Genomic DNA, 17,358 nt, shown 5'->3' with positions numbered 1-17,358 from the left:
TATTAATTTTTTCCCCACGTCTACCTACATATTTTAGGTTCTTTTTTTTTTTTTAATTTTATTTATTCATGAGGGACAGAGACATGGGCAGAGGGGAAGCAGACTCCCTGCGGGGAGCCTGTTCTAGGACTGAATCCCAGGACCTTGGGATCATGACCAAAGGCAGATGCTCAACTGCTGAGCCACCTAGGTGTGCCCAATATTTTAGGTTCTTGAGGGAAGGGATTGGTCATTACTTGGAAAAGGGAAGGTACTCAACAACTGGGGGGGGGGGGACTCTCTTCTAGGAGTGTGTTTTATTTGGATATTGGGGTGTGTGTATTTATTTATTCAGTATTTGGAAAATTTAGACCATAATGCTATTGCATAGTACATACTAAATATCCTGGAAGGGAGTAGAAGATCAGTGAGGTGCTGAGTGTGAAACTGCTGGTACTTCAGTGGGTATTGGTTCAGAGTGTGTTGGTAGTACCAGAGTCTCCAATGCTGAGAATATGTAATTGATTAGGGGCCCTTGGCTGGTGCAGTCAGTAGAGCATGTGACTCTCCATCTGACGGTCGTGAGTTTAAGCTGCACATTGGGCATAGAGCTAAACACTGAAGATTAAGCAATCATATTTTCTATTTTCAAGTAATTTCATGGAGGTGATAGACAAATATTTACAATGAAGTATGAAACTCTGATAGGTAAATACAGGTATGGGATGCTATGGAAACAAACATTTTTCTAATTTATTATTTCTTTGAAACTAATGGACATAATTCCTGAAAGGCTAGGGAGTGAAGCCTTAGGGCAGAGCTTGAAGTCTTAGCTGGGCTTGCTAAAAAATGGTTTAGAGTGAACTCAGATATGTTAATTTAGTTTGTCTGATTTTGGAAGAGACTATGACTATTGCACTTTCTGAGAATATCATCCTTAAAATATCTTATGTTGTATTGAAAGACCAACCGTGTGTGTTGGTTCTTTGCTTGGATTTAAAATCTCTCATGGACGTACCAATTATTTTAGCTGTTGAAAGTTATTTTTTTAAAGATTTTATTTATTTATTAGAGAGCGAGAGGGAGAAGCAGACTTCCTGCTGAGCAGGGAGCCCAACATGGAGTGCGATTCTAGGACCCTGAGATCATGACCTGAGCTGAAGGCAGACGCTTAACCAGCTGAGCCACCCAGGCGCCCCTAAAAGTGATTTTAAAAAGTACTTTTGCGATACAGCCACTTTAGAATACAGTTTGGCAATTTCTTACAAAAGTAAACATTACTCTTACCATGAGATGCAGCATTTTTGAACCTTGGTATTTACCCAAGGGAGATGAGAACATACTCATACAAAAACCTGCATACATTGTTTATAGCAACTTTATTCATAATTGCCAAAACTTGGAAGCAACCAAGATGTTCTTCAGTAGGTGAATGGGCAAAGTGCAGTATATGCAGATAATGGAATTTTAAGTGCTAAAAAGAAATGAGCTGTCAAGCCATGAAAAGACATGAAAGAGTCTTAAATGCATATTACCAGATAAAAGAAACCAATCTGAAAATGCTACATGCTATGTGATTCCAACTATCTAACATTCTGAGGAAGGCAAAACTGTAGAGACAATGACTGCCAGGGTTGGGATGGAAGAAAGAAATGAATAGGCAGAGCACAGTTGATTTTTAGGGCAGTGAAAATGCTCTGTATGATACTATTGTGATGGATATATGCTGTTATATATACATTTGTCAGAATCCATGGATGCAGCACCAAGGGTGAATGAACCCTAAGGTAACCATGAACTTTGGGTGATAATGATGTGTCAGTGTACGTTCATCCTTGTTTTTGTTTTTTTTTTTTTTTAAAGTACTGTTCTGGTGGGTGATGTTGATAACGGGAGAGGCTATGCATGTGTAGGGGTAGCAGGTATATGGGGAATCTGTCTCTCCCTCAATTTTGTTGTAAACCTAAAACTCTCTTTTAAAAGTCTTTTTTTTTTTTTTTAAGATTTTTTATTTATTTACTCATGAGGGACAGAGAGAGAGAGAGAGAGGCAGAGATACACGCAGAGGAAGAAGCAGGCTCCAGGCAGGGAGCCTGATGTGGGACTCGATCCCTGGTCTCCAAAGTCAGGCCCTGGGCTGAAGGCAGTGCTAAACTGCTGAGCCACCTGGGCTGCCCTAAAAAAAAGTCTTTAAAAGAAAAGAGTACATGTAGTCACTAAGTGATGAGCACTGCCTCAGAACTGTTTCTTTCATTGTTGTGTATGGGTCATGAGCCCGGGAAGGTTTATTTAAAGCGTTGAAATACGCAGTTGGGGGCACCAAGTGGTTCAGACTCTTGATTTCAGCTCAGGTCATGATCTCAGTCATGATCTCAAGGTTGTGAGATCCAGCTGTGCTTTAGCTTCCTTGTCGGGTGGGGAACCTTCTTGGGATTCTCTCTGTCCCTCTTCCTCCCTCCCCCCACTCTGTTTTGCTCTCTGAAAGAAAGAAAGAAAGAAAGAAAGAAAGAAAGAAAGAAAGAAAGAAAAGAGACGAGACACAGTTGGCACAGTTGGCACATGACTTCATCGTGGGTAAGGCCACCACAGTGGCCAGCTGGGATTCTAACATCTTCACATCTAGTTTAGTTATGGTAAAGATGACTATCACAGTTGTTCCCCAGCTTTATTTCTAGGAACTGAATCTGTTTAGATTTCTTTCACAGAAAGGTTCTTCTAGAAGCAGTTTTTGTTTTCAGACAGAGAAATAAGAATATTAGTCCCTTTAGGACTTAGAGATTTGGTCTCAGTCAGTTTGATTATTATAGTGATTTCTAAACCTGTTTTTACCTTTGGCCACTTTCCACTAACTCCATTTGAAATGCATTAGTGGAATCTTTCTCTTTGAGCAGGGCTTTCCCAGGGTTCTCTTTCAGATGATTCCATTATACTTTTCTTACGCTTCCAAATATATTGTAGAAATTATTTTTCCTTGGGGCATACTGAGAATTCTCAATGTTAATTAATTGACCTTATGCTACTAGTATCTGTCATTTATAAACTTTAAAACCAAAAAGTGTGGGGTCTTCTAGATGGTTAAGGAAAAAGAATATATGACAGCAACACCAAACTTCAGACCTTTAAGTTACTGAGATTTGAAAATATCAATGGATTTCAGGGTTGGGGCATGGAAGTTCACTTGGTAAATTCCAGATGACCTTTGTCCTCCAGTTTGGTCTTTGCTTTTTTGTTTCTTCAACTTTTTGCTTACTTTGTTGTCTACTGACTGTAGAAACAAACATGATGGAATGGGTAGGACTTATGGCTTGCATTTTTAAGATTTTTAAAATTGAGAATTAGCTCAGATCCCATAGAGGTCTCCCTATTAAAGGGTGTGACTCATTGGCTTTCAGTATATTAAGAGATGTGCAGCCATAACCATTATCTAATTCCAGAACATTTTCATCACTCCCAAAGAAACCTCATGCTTATTAACATCACTCTCCATTCTACCCTTCCCCAGCCTCTGGCCTCCATGAATCTACTTCTGTCTATGGATTTGGAGATTTCATATAAATAGACTCACACAATATATGATCTTTTGTATCTGACTTATTTGTCAACACAGTGTTTTCCAAAGTCTTCCATGTTGTACTATGTATTAGTGCTTCGTTCCTTTTTATGGCTGAATAATAGTCCATTGTATGGATAAACCACATTTATCCATTTGGGCTTTTGGATTGTTTCCACTTTTTGGCTAGTATGAATAATGCTGCTGTGAACATATGTTTTCATTTCTCTTGGGTATGTGTAACTAGCAGTGGTACATACCTGTGTCATATGGTTACTCTGTTTAACTTTCTGGACTGTCAAACTATTTTCTTTAGCCACTGCACCATCTTACATCCCACCAGCAATGTGTGAGTGTTCTAAATTCTCCACATCCTCCCCAAACTCTTTCTGTTGTCCATCTTTTTCAGTCTAACTAATCCTAGTGGGTGTGAAGTAGTTCTCATTGTAGTTTTGATTTGCATTTCTCTTTTGACTAATGATGAACATAATTTCCTGTGTTTATTGGTTGTCTTATCCTCTTTGGGGGAAAATGGCTATTCAAATTCTTTGCCCGTTTTTATTTTTAAAATATTTATTTGAGAGAAAGAGAGAGAACAGGAGGAGGAGCAGAGGGAGAGGGACAAGCAGATTTCTGTGCTGAGTGTGGACCCCAACACTCACTGAGTCCCAGGATCTTGAGATGATGGCCTGCACTGAAACCAAGAGTCAGATGCTTATCCAACTGAGCCAGGTACCCCTGCCCATTTTTAAATGGGGTCATTTATCTTGCTGGGTTGTAACAGCTCTTTATACATTCTGTATATTAGACCCTTATCTGATATATAAGCTGCCAATATTTTCTGTCATTCTGTGGATTGTCTTTTCACTTTCTTGGTGGTAGTTAAAGCACAAGAGTTTTTAGTTTTGATGAAGTCCAGTTGAACAAATGAAATAATTATTTATTTCTCTGTCTTTTTATTTATTTTTGTTTGTGCTTTTGGTGTCATACCTAAGAAACCATTGTCCAATACAAAGTCAAGAGTACATCCATTTTCTCCTAAAAATTTGATAGTTTTGGCCCTAACATTTAGATGATCATTCCATTTTGAGTTAACTTTTGTATATGGTTTGATTCCTTTGCCTATGGATATCTGGTTATTCCAGCACCATTTGTTGAATATGGCATTCTTTTTAACTGTTCTTTCCTTGATTTATTTACCATCCATTCAAATACTTAGATTAATAGTATGTGAGACTGTGAAAGGCATATGATAAGACAGGTTCTTATTGTAAACTGTATATTCCAGTCTTCCTTCAGGATTTATATATACGTAGTTGAGATTGGTGATGGAATTATCCGTGAAATTGTTGAGTGGAATATAGTTTAGTGCCAGAGGAATGGTGGAGAGAACAGAATTCATTAGGAATTGAGAAGACTGAGTAAGTCTATGAGCAGAGAGGTTCATAGACGAGATGAAACCACTGAGGTTAGGTAAGACTTAGATACAGAAATGGCCAGAGTTAGAGCTACTGAAGCAGATTCTTTTGACCCAAGGTGTATGGAAAACCTTTTAGACAGATTTTGAAATTTTCCTTAATTACCAAGTCTTCTCTTAGCCTCAATTATTAGAAGTTGGGAGCACCTGATACATACTTTGTGCAATTGTATCTAGAGATGAGGGCAGTGTTTATTTTGGCTACATGATCTTGGGTTGAGTACCTTATGGGCACCCAATATCTTTCTCTCTTTGCTCATCTTTTTATTTCTCTCAGTGGTTGTCACTGAACTAGACTTATATTCCTTCTTCACAGTCCCTACAACCTTCGAGGTTTCTTTTCTTGAAACTTTAGAGAAACTATCTTGTTACAGTCACTGGTAACTTCCATATTGTAAATCCAGTGATCAGTTCTCAGTCCACATCTTGACATAGCAAAGCATTTAGCACAGTTGGTTACTCCTTTGTCCTTGACACATTTTCTTTACTTGGCTTCCCCAGCACCGTACTTGATTTTCCTCCTGTGTGACAGTGTTTTCAGTAGTCTTTGTTAGTCTTCTTTTCCAGTTCTACTTCATCTTGATCTCATAAACTTGGAGTTTCCAGGACTCCCATCTTTTATCACTTCTTTGTGCTTGTACCAGCTCTTTTGATGATTTCATTCAGCCTCATGGCTTTATTTATTTAAAGATTCACTTATTTTAGAGAGTGAGAGACCATGGGAGGGGGGAGGGAGAGAGAATCTCATGCACTGAGTGCAGAGCCTGACTTGGGGCTCAATCCCAGGACCCTGAGATCATGACCTAAGCTAAAACCAAGAGTTGGACACTCAACTGACTGAACCACCCAGGTGCCCCTAGCCTCATGGTTTTAAATATCTACAAGCCAGTGACTCACATTGCTCTTGAACTCCAGGTTTATAGATCTAACTCACTCCTCCGCATGTGCACTGAGGTGACTCACATATCAAATTTAACAAGCCCGAAACTGAACTCTTTATCTCTTCCTTCCTCTCACACCTGCTCAACTTTTAATCTTTATCATTCTAATTGAAGACAACTCCATCTTTCTAGTTGACTTAAGCTAAAAAGTTAGGAGTCATCTCTGAGTCCTTTTATTCCCTCAGACTCAGTCAGGGATCCTGTTGGCTTTACCCTCATAATATATCCAGAATCCAGCCACTTCTCACCACCTCTACACTTTACACCTTGGGTTGAGTCACTGCCCTCTTATCTGGATTGCTGCCACAGCCTCCTGACGTTTTGTCCTGTTTCTGTTCTTGTACTCCTGTCTTGAGCCAGAATGACCACACTAAAATGTGTCCATTTATAAGTGCTCTCTTCAAAACCTTGTAGTGGATGATATACCTTTCACTCAAAATAAAAGCTAAAGTCTTTACCATGCCAAAAAGGCCCTGCAAGATCAGGACCCCCATTATCTCTTAAACTTTTTCTCCTTCTGTTTTTCTTTGCCAGACATCTGCTTTAGCAACACTGCCCTTTTTGCTATTCCTCAAATAATCTAGGTATATTTCTTTTCTTTTCTTTTTTTTGGTATATTTCTATAAGGATTTTTTCCTCTCAGCCTAGAATGCTTTCCCTGAAGAGTAGGAGAAATATTCTTTCCTTTAATCTTAGGAGTTCTTGACTGAGACTCCTATAATAAAAGGCAGATTAACAAGAGAAAAACAGTTTATTAACATGTATACCTTATGTATACATGGGAGGTTCCCAAAGAAAAATGACTAACTCAAAGAGGTGACTTAGAATTCAGGCTTAAATATTATCTTCAGGTAAAGACGAAAGAAGGGTATAGGGAGGCCAGTTTATCAGGAAAAGCACAGTAAACAAGACTAAGATTTTTAGGGAGATATAAGTCTAAACTTTCTTCATTGATAAGTTTCTTATGATTTAGAGCCATTCTTTATCTGGTGTAGAGAGAGACACTTTTACTAATGGAAATTTCTCTCATAAATGTAAATCTCCCTTACAAAGGGAAATCTGTACTCTGTTTTCAGAGCTTTTCCTGTATCTGCTGCTTCTCACAATAATATGCTTGAAACAATCTTTATGCCAAAGAAGCATTTTTTGGGGTGGCAGATTCTGCTACCCTTCATCCCCACAGTAGCCCTGTGGCTGATTCCCTCATTTCTTTCAAGTCTTTGCTCAGATATCACTTTCTCAGTGAGGTCTATTCTATCCATTCTAAAATTGCAGTTGTTCAACTCACACCATCCAACTCTTTTACTCTACTTTTTTCTCCTCCTGTAACATATATCATCTTTTGTCATATAACTGACTTATTTTGTGTTGTTTATCTTGCTCACCAGAAGGTAAGTTTTAAGGCAGGGATTTTGGTGGTTTTGTTCTACTGGTGTACTTGTCACATAATGAATACTCAATAAATGTTTGTTGAATATTCATTGAACATCCTAGGGCTGCTGTACCTTTGGGATTGTTCTTGTTCAGATTCTTGAGCCCCATCCCAGACCTCTTGAATTAGATACATGGGGTGGAGGTCCAACTCCTTTGTTTTAACTAGTCCTTCAGGTGCTTCTGATATAAATTAAAGTTTAAGAAACACTGCTATATCATAGTGAGTAGGAGTTCAGAAACCAGACCTGTTGCTCAAGGGTGGGGACTTGTGATATATGAGGTAATTGATGAATGTTCGTTCTTCCTCCATCATCTTCTCCCTTTTTCCTGAGGACATAGCATTGGGAAAGAGGCTATAAACTATAGTAACTTTCAGTTGATTTATTGTGTGTATCAAGGTCCCCAGGATCACTTTTACGTTCCAGTGATCACTAGGAGGACACATAGGAATCAGCATGTAGTCACATTCATGGCTAAGATTTATTACAGCAAAAGGGTACAAAGCAAAAATCAGCCAAGGGAAAAGGCTCATGATCCAAAGTCCAGAAGAAACCAGGAGATTTCCAAGAGTCCTCTCTCAGTCATGCCCTGTCATGTCACAGAGACAGGACACATATAATTCCTCCAGCATCAAATTGTAATAAGTGTGAAGTGTTGTCTACTAGGGAAGCTCATTAGAGACATAGTGCTCAGAGTGTTTACTGGGGACTGGTCATATAGGCACCCTCTGCATAGCACATACCAAAATTCCAGACTCTCAGAAGGAAAGCAGGAATTCAGCATAAGCCACATTGTACAGTTTGGCATAGTGAGCCACTCTTATCAGTTAGGGTGGTGGGAACCCTTATCAGTTAGGGTGGTGGGAACTCTGATAAGAATGGCTCACTATGCCTTATAGATGGGAATATGTTAACTCTTTTTCTGCTATGTTCACTCTTTTCAACATGGTATCCAAAGAAGTTTGTTTTTGTTTTCTACTTCTTTATGTAGAATATAAAGCATTTAGATTAAATCTCTCTTTAGAAATTTTAGTAACAATGAAAATGTTTTGAGAATAACTTGAGCAGTTTAAGTGGATTGAATACTGAGTTTATTCAGTTAGACGTTTTCTGGAAAATGCCTTGGCAGTATCACTCACAGTCTGTGCTATTTTAGTAATTACAAAAGTGGCTTATTTCATAGTATAGTTTTCTTACTTATTCCAAAAAGTAAATTAAGATAACATTTTTTCAACTGAATGCTAAGAAAGTTATCTATGAATGTGACCATCTGCCTCAAAGCAGATATTTTTCTTCACTTCCAACTTTCATGTTCTAAAGGGCCTACTTGAAACTTGCCATCTTTGAGTTTTGCTTTCATGAGTAACCAATCTTTCTTTCTTTACTTTTTTATAGGCCAAGATGCTGAATTATCAGGGACACTTTCACTTGTTTTGACACAGTGCTGTAAAAGGATAAAGGATACTGTTCAAAAATTGGCTTCAGACCACAAAGACATCCACAGCAGTGTTTCTCGGGTTGGAAAAGCCATTGATAAGGTACGGTGTTGAAGGAAGTGTTCGGGATTTTTTAACATCCTCCTTCATCTCCTATCACTGCTCTGATAACATTTGCTTTCTCCAATTTTTTATGCTGTTCTTTTTATCCTGGCCTTTCATAACTTTTGCAGGTTTGGTTTTACTATGTTATTCTGAAAGTATTCTGTTACTGTTAAAAACAAACAAACAAACAACAAAAAAAAAACACCACCACAAAAACATTTGCTTAAATGACTATAGTTCCTAGTACCATGAAGAGTAAATTTCCAAAGAAATTTTTACTCCTGTGAGGGAATGTGTTTACAGAAAGTAACTTCAACTACTTCCTGAGTAGTTCCCTAGCTGTGACTGTCTCTCTTCTGGGGCGATTAGGATAACACCCTTGCATCTGTCTCCCCTGCATCACCCTGTCGTCTTCCTGTTTGAATGCTAGTCCAGTGTTGCTTTCTCTGTGAGTGAATGGGTTGGTTGGTAGCCAGCAGGGCCAGTCCACTTCGGTTGGGTGATTGTTCCAGTGACAATGACTCTTTGACTTAGTGGTTTACTTATAAGTGGTTATTTTTTAGCACTGGGCCAGTTTTGGTCTTGGAGCTCATAGTAGGGCCTTAAAAGGGCAGGGCCTAAGGTTACCATGTGATACCTCTGACTACATCAGCCATTGGAGAGTTTGTAACTGTTTATGGATGTTTTTGTTGACACATTGTAAACTTCTGGGAAGGTAGGAAGAACTTTTAGGTGAGCTCTTTGTAGCAAAAGCAGTGTATGAGTTGCTTAATCTGAATGTAGGAGAGCTAATTGCTATGATGTAGGTAGAAACTCAAGGAATCTAGAGGGTGACTTCGTCTAACACATGGGTAAGCCTACCTGTTAGAAATGATCCTATAGAGCAGTAGTATTGATAGGCTAGACTTGAGGCAGAACTCTCCGTTTCTAAGGAGATATTGTTAACTGGTAGGTACATTGTGATCAGACTGTGTAGAGGGGCTCTAAGGATTGGGTAGCTCTGATATACAGAAGTGTTAGTAACCTTTCAGAGAACTTTCACCACTCCCATAGTGCTGAGAGTTTTAACTTGGCAAAAGAAGCCTGAGAAGTAGTCTTGGCGGCAGCAACCCCATCTTTGGATTAGTGATAGCATTTGCTAGCAAAGGCTGGGAAGGCAGTGAGTGTTCTCCAAAATAGCTTTAAGGTTGTGATGCCAGTTTGGTGACTCAAAGAGAATGAACACAGCTTTGGAAGTGGCTTTGGCATGAGACTTTTGGGGGGCCATGGCTTGAAAATCTTCAGTTGGTATGTACTAGCTTATGGGATCACTGGAATGGTCATGGGGCACTTTAGAGAGGGTTTTAGATCACTGTGGGGGAGGGACCTTCATGTTCTCTAGGTAGTGTTTAGGAAGCTTCAGGTTTTGGAGGCTGACAGTAACCAAAGCAATATCGTGACTGATGGTTCAAACCCCTGGAGGTTCTAGGGGCATCTACTTGATCACTAAACTGCCTGTAGTTGGGGATCCCTGGGTGGCTCAGCGGTTGAGCCTTAGGCCCAGGGCCTGATTCTGGAGTCCCAGGATCGATTCCCACATCAGGCTCCCTGCATGGAGCCTGCTTCTCCCTCTGCCTGTGTCTCTGCCTGTGTCTCTCATGAATAAATAAAATCTTTAAAATAAATAAATAAATAAATAAACTGCCTGTAGTTAAGACAGAGGGTGGAGACAGCAAGACCAGAAGATGCCGTGATAGTGGGAAGAGCTGAAGTTTTCATAGCCAATCATATCGAAAGTATATGAGAAGACATCCCAGATTTGGGATAGGTGAGGATGCCCGCAGCAGCCATATCTCAAGTGCTTGGATTACTGGCCATTAGGATCTGGAGCATTTGGACCCATAATTCATCAGCTTTGTATTCTGCCACTGAGGGAGTGACCATGTGTTACATTTCCTGGATTGTGCCTGGTGTCCTATCAAGTTTTTAGAACTGAGGCTCCCGGGTGGCTCAGTTCGTTAAGCGGCTGCCTTCAGCTCAGATCATGATCCCAGGGTCCTGGAATGGAGCCCTACATCGGACTCTCTGCTTGGCAGGGAGTCTGCTTTTCCCTCTCCTCCCCCTTTTCTCTCTCTCTCTCTCTCTCTTTCTCTCTCTCTCTCTCTTTCTCTCTCTCTCTCCCTCTCAAATAAAATCTTAAAAAAAAATTTTTTTTTAGAACCTTCTTTTTACTCTTATCCCCCTAGCTACTGATGACTTGCAGAGCATATCTTCCTGACCTAGCAAATCTTTACAGGTATTCATAATGGTTGTCTGATACATTGCCAAATCTTTGAGATATAAAGTATTTAAGTGTATTTGGTACTAAAACAAAAGAATCCCTTTGACAACGGATACCAAGGGAATGCATAGTGAGGGCTCTACATTCTGGCTTTTTTGGTGGGGATGTGTTTGAGGCAAATGTTCCTAATTATATATTTTATTTACTCATTTCTCTTTTGAGGACATTTTGTGATGTACGTGGAGGTTATAAGGGCTTTTTCAAGTAAAAAAAAATTTTTTTGTAGTTGCTGTGAAAGTAGTTTAGGTTCTAGGTGACCTGGATTCCAGATTCTTCTGATCCATCCTACGAAACTACATTGCTAAGTTGATACTGATAAATGTTTGTTGAATTAAGGTCCTGGGGCGCAGAAGAAAGCCTGGACTTTCTTTGGGGGGGAGGGGAAACTAAAATTTTAATATGTGCACAATAATGAAATTGAGACCTAAAGAAATAACCAAAGCAGACAATTTTTATACATTTTAGACAAAGACACTATAAATTTGTGAGGAATTGACTGGATAAGAAAACAAATGTTTGAGAGTTTTAATTAGTAAGGAATTCTAAGCAGAATTTAGGCTGAGGTAGTAGTTAGAAAAATATAACAAGGATTGTTTATATAGCTTTCTTAGCTTTCAAGTTCCAATCTCTGGTGATAAGGATGTCTTTTCACTATATAGGGTGCATATTTTTCATATGGGAGATTTATTTCCTGCTTTCAGAGGGACAAAGGAGAATCTGAATGCCCATGCACCAGCTGTTTCTCCAGTAACTTTTATTTAATTATTATGCTAATTGGGGTGGCCTGCCTTTGGCCTCAATAGTACTTCATAGATGTTAATTCTTTTAAAGATGGGAAGCCTGGATTTTCTAGCCCAGTTCTCTACCATCTTCCAGTGCATTTTCTTCCTCCCTCCTCCTTTTTTTGGGGTGGGAGCATCTCCCTAGGCCTGAGCTGAAACAGGAAGCTCTTACCCCACTAAAACTACTAGATCCTGTGCTTCTCACATTCTTGAGGAAGTCTGTGGAGGTTCTTGTCGTACAGGATTCTACTGACTTGTCTTCCCTCTCTTTTAGTTTGGACCTGGTGAATTTGTACAAGTTCTAGGGCCACCTGTTGTAACAAGGCTGGGTGTACTCCTGTGGGCTGGTGGTGAGCAAACAGAATGAAGCTGAAGCCATTGTGGCACAGGCTTTTAAGTATCACAGACAGACAGACAGACTTGAGTAATAAACTGGAATGCTGTCCAGCAGCCTGTGAGCACCCTGTTATGGACACGTGTTCCCACCCTGCCAAGAGAAGGGCAGAGAAGCTGATGACTCCTTTATGAGCAGGCTGGTTTTGAGTGAGGAACATTAGTAAATTTTTGACATGCTTAATGATTTTTTCCCCTTTAATGTTTTGTTGCTTCTTTTAAAGTTCTTTAGTCATCGCTAATGTAAGCAGAAAAGAAGTTTGTGGTGATAGCCAAGGCACTTGCTGGCTTTTAATTATTGTGAACATAAAAAAGTATTGAAGATTTCTGCCTTAATGTGTTGGCTATTTTCAGATGTCCATGGTATGATCACTATTTAAAATAAATATCAGCTGTTGAGTTCTGTGGCAAATTATTTTTAGTAAAAATAATTGTGTTGAGCTATCTTTAATTTCCTCTCCCATTTTAAGAACATCTAGAATCCTCTCCTGCTTAGGGCATTTACTTAAGTGTTTTACTTAAATCTTTTAACTTTTTTTGAGTTCACTTCCTAAGTAAGAAAAATCAATAAAATGATTACTGCTTTAGGTGTGTTTATGTGTGTATGTTAAAATACTGCCAAGATTTTAAATTGTCTCAATTTAGACATTGTTGTGGGATAGTTGAAAGCAAAATACATAGTCCATGTTCTTTAGAAGAGTATGGTATAGTCTAGTCATGTAAGAGTGCGCTTGTACACATGAAAGAGCTGGGAAGATTCTGAGGCAACAGAAAATTAATGTGCATGGGTGGCCTCTGCTTACTGTAAAGTGAAGGGAAGGGCATTTAAAAGATTACTCTTGTTTAATCTAAGTTTTGTGGAGTTGGTATCTTAAATGTGACCTGTGGGGTGGTCAGGTGGCTCAATCGATTAAGTGTCCGATTCTTGATTTCAGCTCAGGTCACGATCCTTGGGGTCGTGAGATCGAGCCCCACATTAGGCTCCATGCTAAGTGCAGGGTCTGTTTCTTTCTTTCTCTCTCTCTCTCTCTCTCTCTCTCTCTCTCTCTCTCCCTCCCTCCCTCCCTCCCTCCCTCCCTCTCTCTCCCCCCCTTCTTCCTGTACCCCTACCCCAGCTTGCACGCATGCAATAAATAAATAAATAAATAAGACTTGGAAGAACAGGTAAGATTTAAAACAGAGTGAGGTGTGGTTTTCTGTAGGGTTGAGAAAGAGATTGAACAACTGAGGAATGCTGGACTCCTGTGTAAGACTCTCGGGGACTGACTCAATTGGAGTAGGTGCCTTATTGGGAATAGGGCAAAATCAGGTTGATGGAAGGCCTGAGGATTTGACTCAAGGAGATTAGGAGCAAAGGGAGTGGATGATATAAGCAGTTGAGGATTTGCTTTTCCTCGTTAAATAGGATGAAATTAGACTGAGAAGTCAGGAACAGGAAGATAATAATAACACTGATAATAATAACACTTATTTGAGTGTTGACCATGTTCCAGCTATTGAGCTGGGTGCTGTACCTATATTTATATCTCATGATGCAGGTACATTATTTCCATCTTAGGACTCGGATATTAAGTAACCTACCTCAGTTGTACAGTTTGGAAGTTATGAATCAGGGTTTGGAGAAAGATCTCACTCATGAGTCTGTTCTTAAACACTGTGCTATACTAGGAAATCAGTTAGGCTGTTGCAGGGCTGGTAGTGTTTTAAGGAGGGAGATAAGGGTTAAAAATAGTTTTTAAAAGTGTCAGCCTAAGCTGATCTTCTGCCAGTAGATGAAGCATTTACATGGGTGACGCAAAATGCTGACTGTGTTAAAAAATGGAGTAATGCTATAAAAAGTGAAATAGAATATTTAAGATAATTCTGGGTGAGCCATCTGGAACTGCCTTTTATGTAGGTATGACTGGGGTATGAGAAGAGAAAAAGATACCAATGGGAGAAAAGGTATTGGATTTGGCCTTAAGTAGTAGTTGAGATACAGAGTGGGTGAGATCAGGTATGTACTAGCTCTAAAGTTCTGTTATTATGTAATGGGTAAATCCATATGTAGTAGAGAGAGGTTACTCTTGACTCAGAGTCCTCTCCTTGTATCTTTCTCATTAGAGCTCTTATGGAAAGAAGGGCTGGGAATATGTGAGCCTAGAAGTGATTAGTAGCCCTTGAAAGAATCTGGTCTGTTGTGGGAAATAAAATTCTTCTGCAGAGAGAAATAAAGGCAAGAGTGAGGAGGGAACGTATTTTGAGGTTCAGCTACCTTCTTACCTACCCTTGGTTACCTGACCCTTTCTTCACATCCAACTTGTTTGGGCAAAGATTTCTGTTTGTAGGAACCAAGAGTCCTGACTCATACAAGCAACTAGATGCTCTGTGGGTCTCTTCACTTGTATCAGGCTCTAGTTTCTGTGAAACAATATTGGTTTTGTCTTTTTCAATCTAGATCATTCTCAGAAGAGAAGATGAGTTCAGTTCTGCTTTCTTTGCCATCTGTTAACACAACATCATTAGCTCTAAGCTCTGGGCCTATCTTGTTCTTGTTCTGCTCTGAGCAGATAAACGACATTCTTTAGTTAATAATGATAATTGTTTGCATTATAGTCTAGACCACAGAGGAAAGCCTAGACCTTTGCCACTCAGGTCTCATATTAGGATGCAGAAACAAAGAATTCCACTGGGCCTGGAGGTGGTATGGACCCACTTTTGCCTGAGGCCAGAAGATGAAATAGCTTACTTGATCTAGCATCCAAGTCAGGTTGGGTTGAGAGGGAAAAGGGACCTTACACCCGTTAAGTTGTGCCACTTAATACGGGATGTAATTGTAGTCAAGTAATTTTTAAATGAATGAATTTGTTATTGATGCCACTGTTAGTATGTTTTTTGTTTTTATTTATGTTTTCTAAAATGAAGACTCTTTTAAATGTAGAATCTCCAATTCAGCTACTGTTGTGTTGAAAGCTTACTGCAGGGTAGGTCCTGGTAGATATTTTGGTATACATTATTTAATTAGTCTTTACCAATACTTTGTAAGATAGAGATTATTGTGCACAGATACAGATGTGAAAACTTTGATCAAAGAACTAGAAAGCACATGGAGGAACTGGGTAAGTACTCAGATTTTATGACTTTGAAGAAACTTCCTTAACTGGAGTTCTTTGAGAGAACTAGCTCCTGATGCCCTTAGACATCCACTGTGTGTCTGAATTTCTCTCTTAAGTATCTAGAGCAGTAAGAGGTATGTGTCATCTTTCATAGAATTGGTAAAATAGTTCCTCAAATTTCTGTCATCTGTTCAGATAAGGGAGGCAGTTGGGAAAGCAGATTGACCAGAGCAGAAAGGTATGTAAAGTAATATGTAAAATAATTGTGAGGGGTAGGGATGCAAATGTGACAGACGGTTGGATTATGGAGCATTTTAAGGATTTTTAAAAGCCCAGTGCAGTAGTTTGGCATATCTCTGACCATGCCACATTACTCTCCCCTTTGTTTATAAAGTAAAAACTTACCAACATGGCTTCCATGTCCATCCCACCCCCTTTCTTTATCTGGCACAACCTACCTCTCAACTTTGAAAAGCAGAATAGAAGTATGAATATCATACAGAATGGAACATTTAAGAAGGTCTACATCTAGAAATACTGATTTTGACACACTACTGATATATGCCCAGTATGGATTGTTTCATTTAAGACCATGTGCCTCATCATCAGTTTTACTGATATATGCCCAGTATGGATTGTTTCATCTGAGACCATGTACCTCATTATCAGTTAGGTTTGCTAAATTTTTCCCTGAAGGGCTTATACTAAATTATCATCCTACCAAACATATATTAAATGAGAGTCTCATTTTCTCAGTTCTTACCTACACTTCGTATCATCAGACTTTAAATTTTCTTAATCAGATGGAAGTGAAATATTATCTAGTTGTATAGATTTACATTTCCATCATCACCTTTAGGGTTGAGCATCTTTTCATGTTTTCAGTTATCAGAATTTCTCCTTTTTGTGAATTTCTTGGTCATTTTTTGTCCATTTTTTTCAGTTAGGTTTTTTTGTCTTTATTATGGATTGTGAGGAGTTCTGATTGTTTTGTTCTCATGTTGGAAAGAATTAAAAAATAATACCTCTTTTAAATGTATATAAAGTATGTATGTATATGTACGCATGTAAAATAGGTATCTTTTCCCAGACTGGGTGGAACCAGAATCCAGGTCTTCTTATTTCCCTGTTAAGTATCTTTTGTGGTCTCTGTCTTTACTGCTAAAGCAGATTAACTGGGCACTTAGAAGGGAAATTGATTCCTGGTAGGTGCAACAATAGCACATTGTTAGGTTCATACACCAATTTTTCTTCAAAAGTAGGTGGGGGATTTTTATTATTAATAGTATTAAAGAATTCACACTTAAGAATTAAAATAAATACTGAGTTTTATCGTGTATTGTTACCATTGTTTGCTCAGTAATTATAATTTTAGGAGCACCTCGGTGACTCGGTTGGTTAAACATCTGAGTCTTGATCTCCACTCTGGTCTTGATCTCAGGGTCATGGGTTTGGGCCCCACAGTGGGTATTGAGCCTACTTTAAAAAAATATAATTTCGTTAACTGTATATCAGAACTGTATTGGTTTTGGATGGTGAGCAGTCAAGCCAGTCCTTAAGGTCTAACCAGTTTGTAAGCAGGTACATGAGATGTGGCCAAGGAGATAGGTTGGTCTATTTAGATTTCATAGTTTCATAATGTTTTATTAAAGTTATTTACTCCTGTCTCAACTTCCAGATATTTATTTATTTATATTTTTCAAAAGATTTTATTTGTCTGAGAAAGAGAGTGCCCGAAGAGAGGCAGGGGATCTCAAGCAGATTCCTTGCTGAATGCAACCCCATGCGGGGCTTGATCTCATGACCCTGACTGAAATCATGACCTGAGTGGAAACCAAGAGTCAGAT

General features: G+C 39.0%; 1 protein-coding gene across 3 annotated transcripts in view; it reads left to right on the top strand.

Annotated features, from left to right (window-relative positions):
* Nucleotides 1–17,358, top strand: part of RMND5A (required for meiotic nuclear division 5 homolog A) — a 67,540-nt gene that overhangs the window by 14,257 nt on the left and 35,925 nt on the right. For all 3 annotated transcript variants that reach the window (XM_055327390.1, XM_055327389.1, XM_055327388.1), the window contains exon 2: nt 8,776–8,918. In XM_055327390.1, coding sequence (XP_055183365.1) covers nt 8,776–8,918 — 143 coding nt within the window. The remainder of the gene's footprint in view (nt 1–8,775; nt 8,919–17,358) is intronic.

The sequence above is a fragment of the Nyctereutes procyonoides genome, unplaced genomic scaffold (assembly GCF_905146905.1).
Source record: "Nyctereutes procyonoides isolate TBG_1078 unplaced genomic scaffold, NYPRO_anot_genome, whole genome shotgun sequence".
Classification (NCBI taxonomy): Eukaryota; Metazoa; Chordata; class Mammalia; order Carnivora; family Canidae; genus Nyctereutes; species Nyctereutes procyonoides.
Note: the sequence above shows the minus strand (reverse complement) of the source record. Positions and strands in the feature narration are given on the sequence as shown.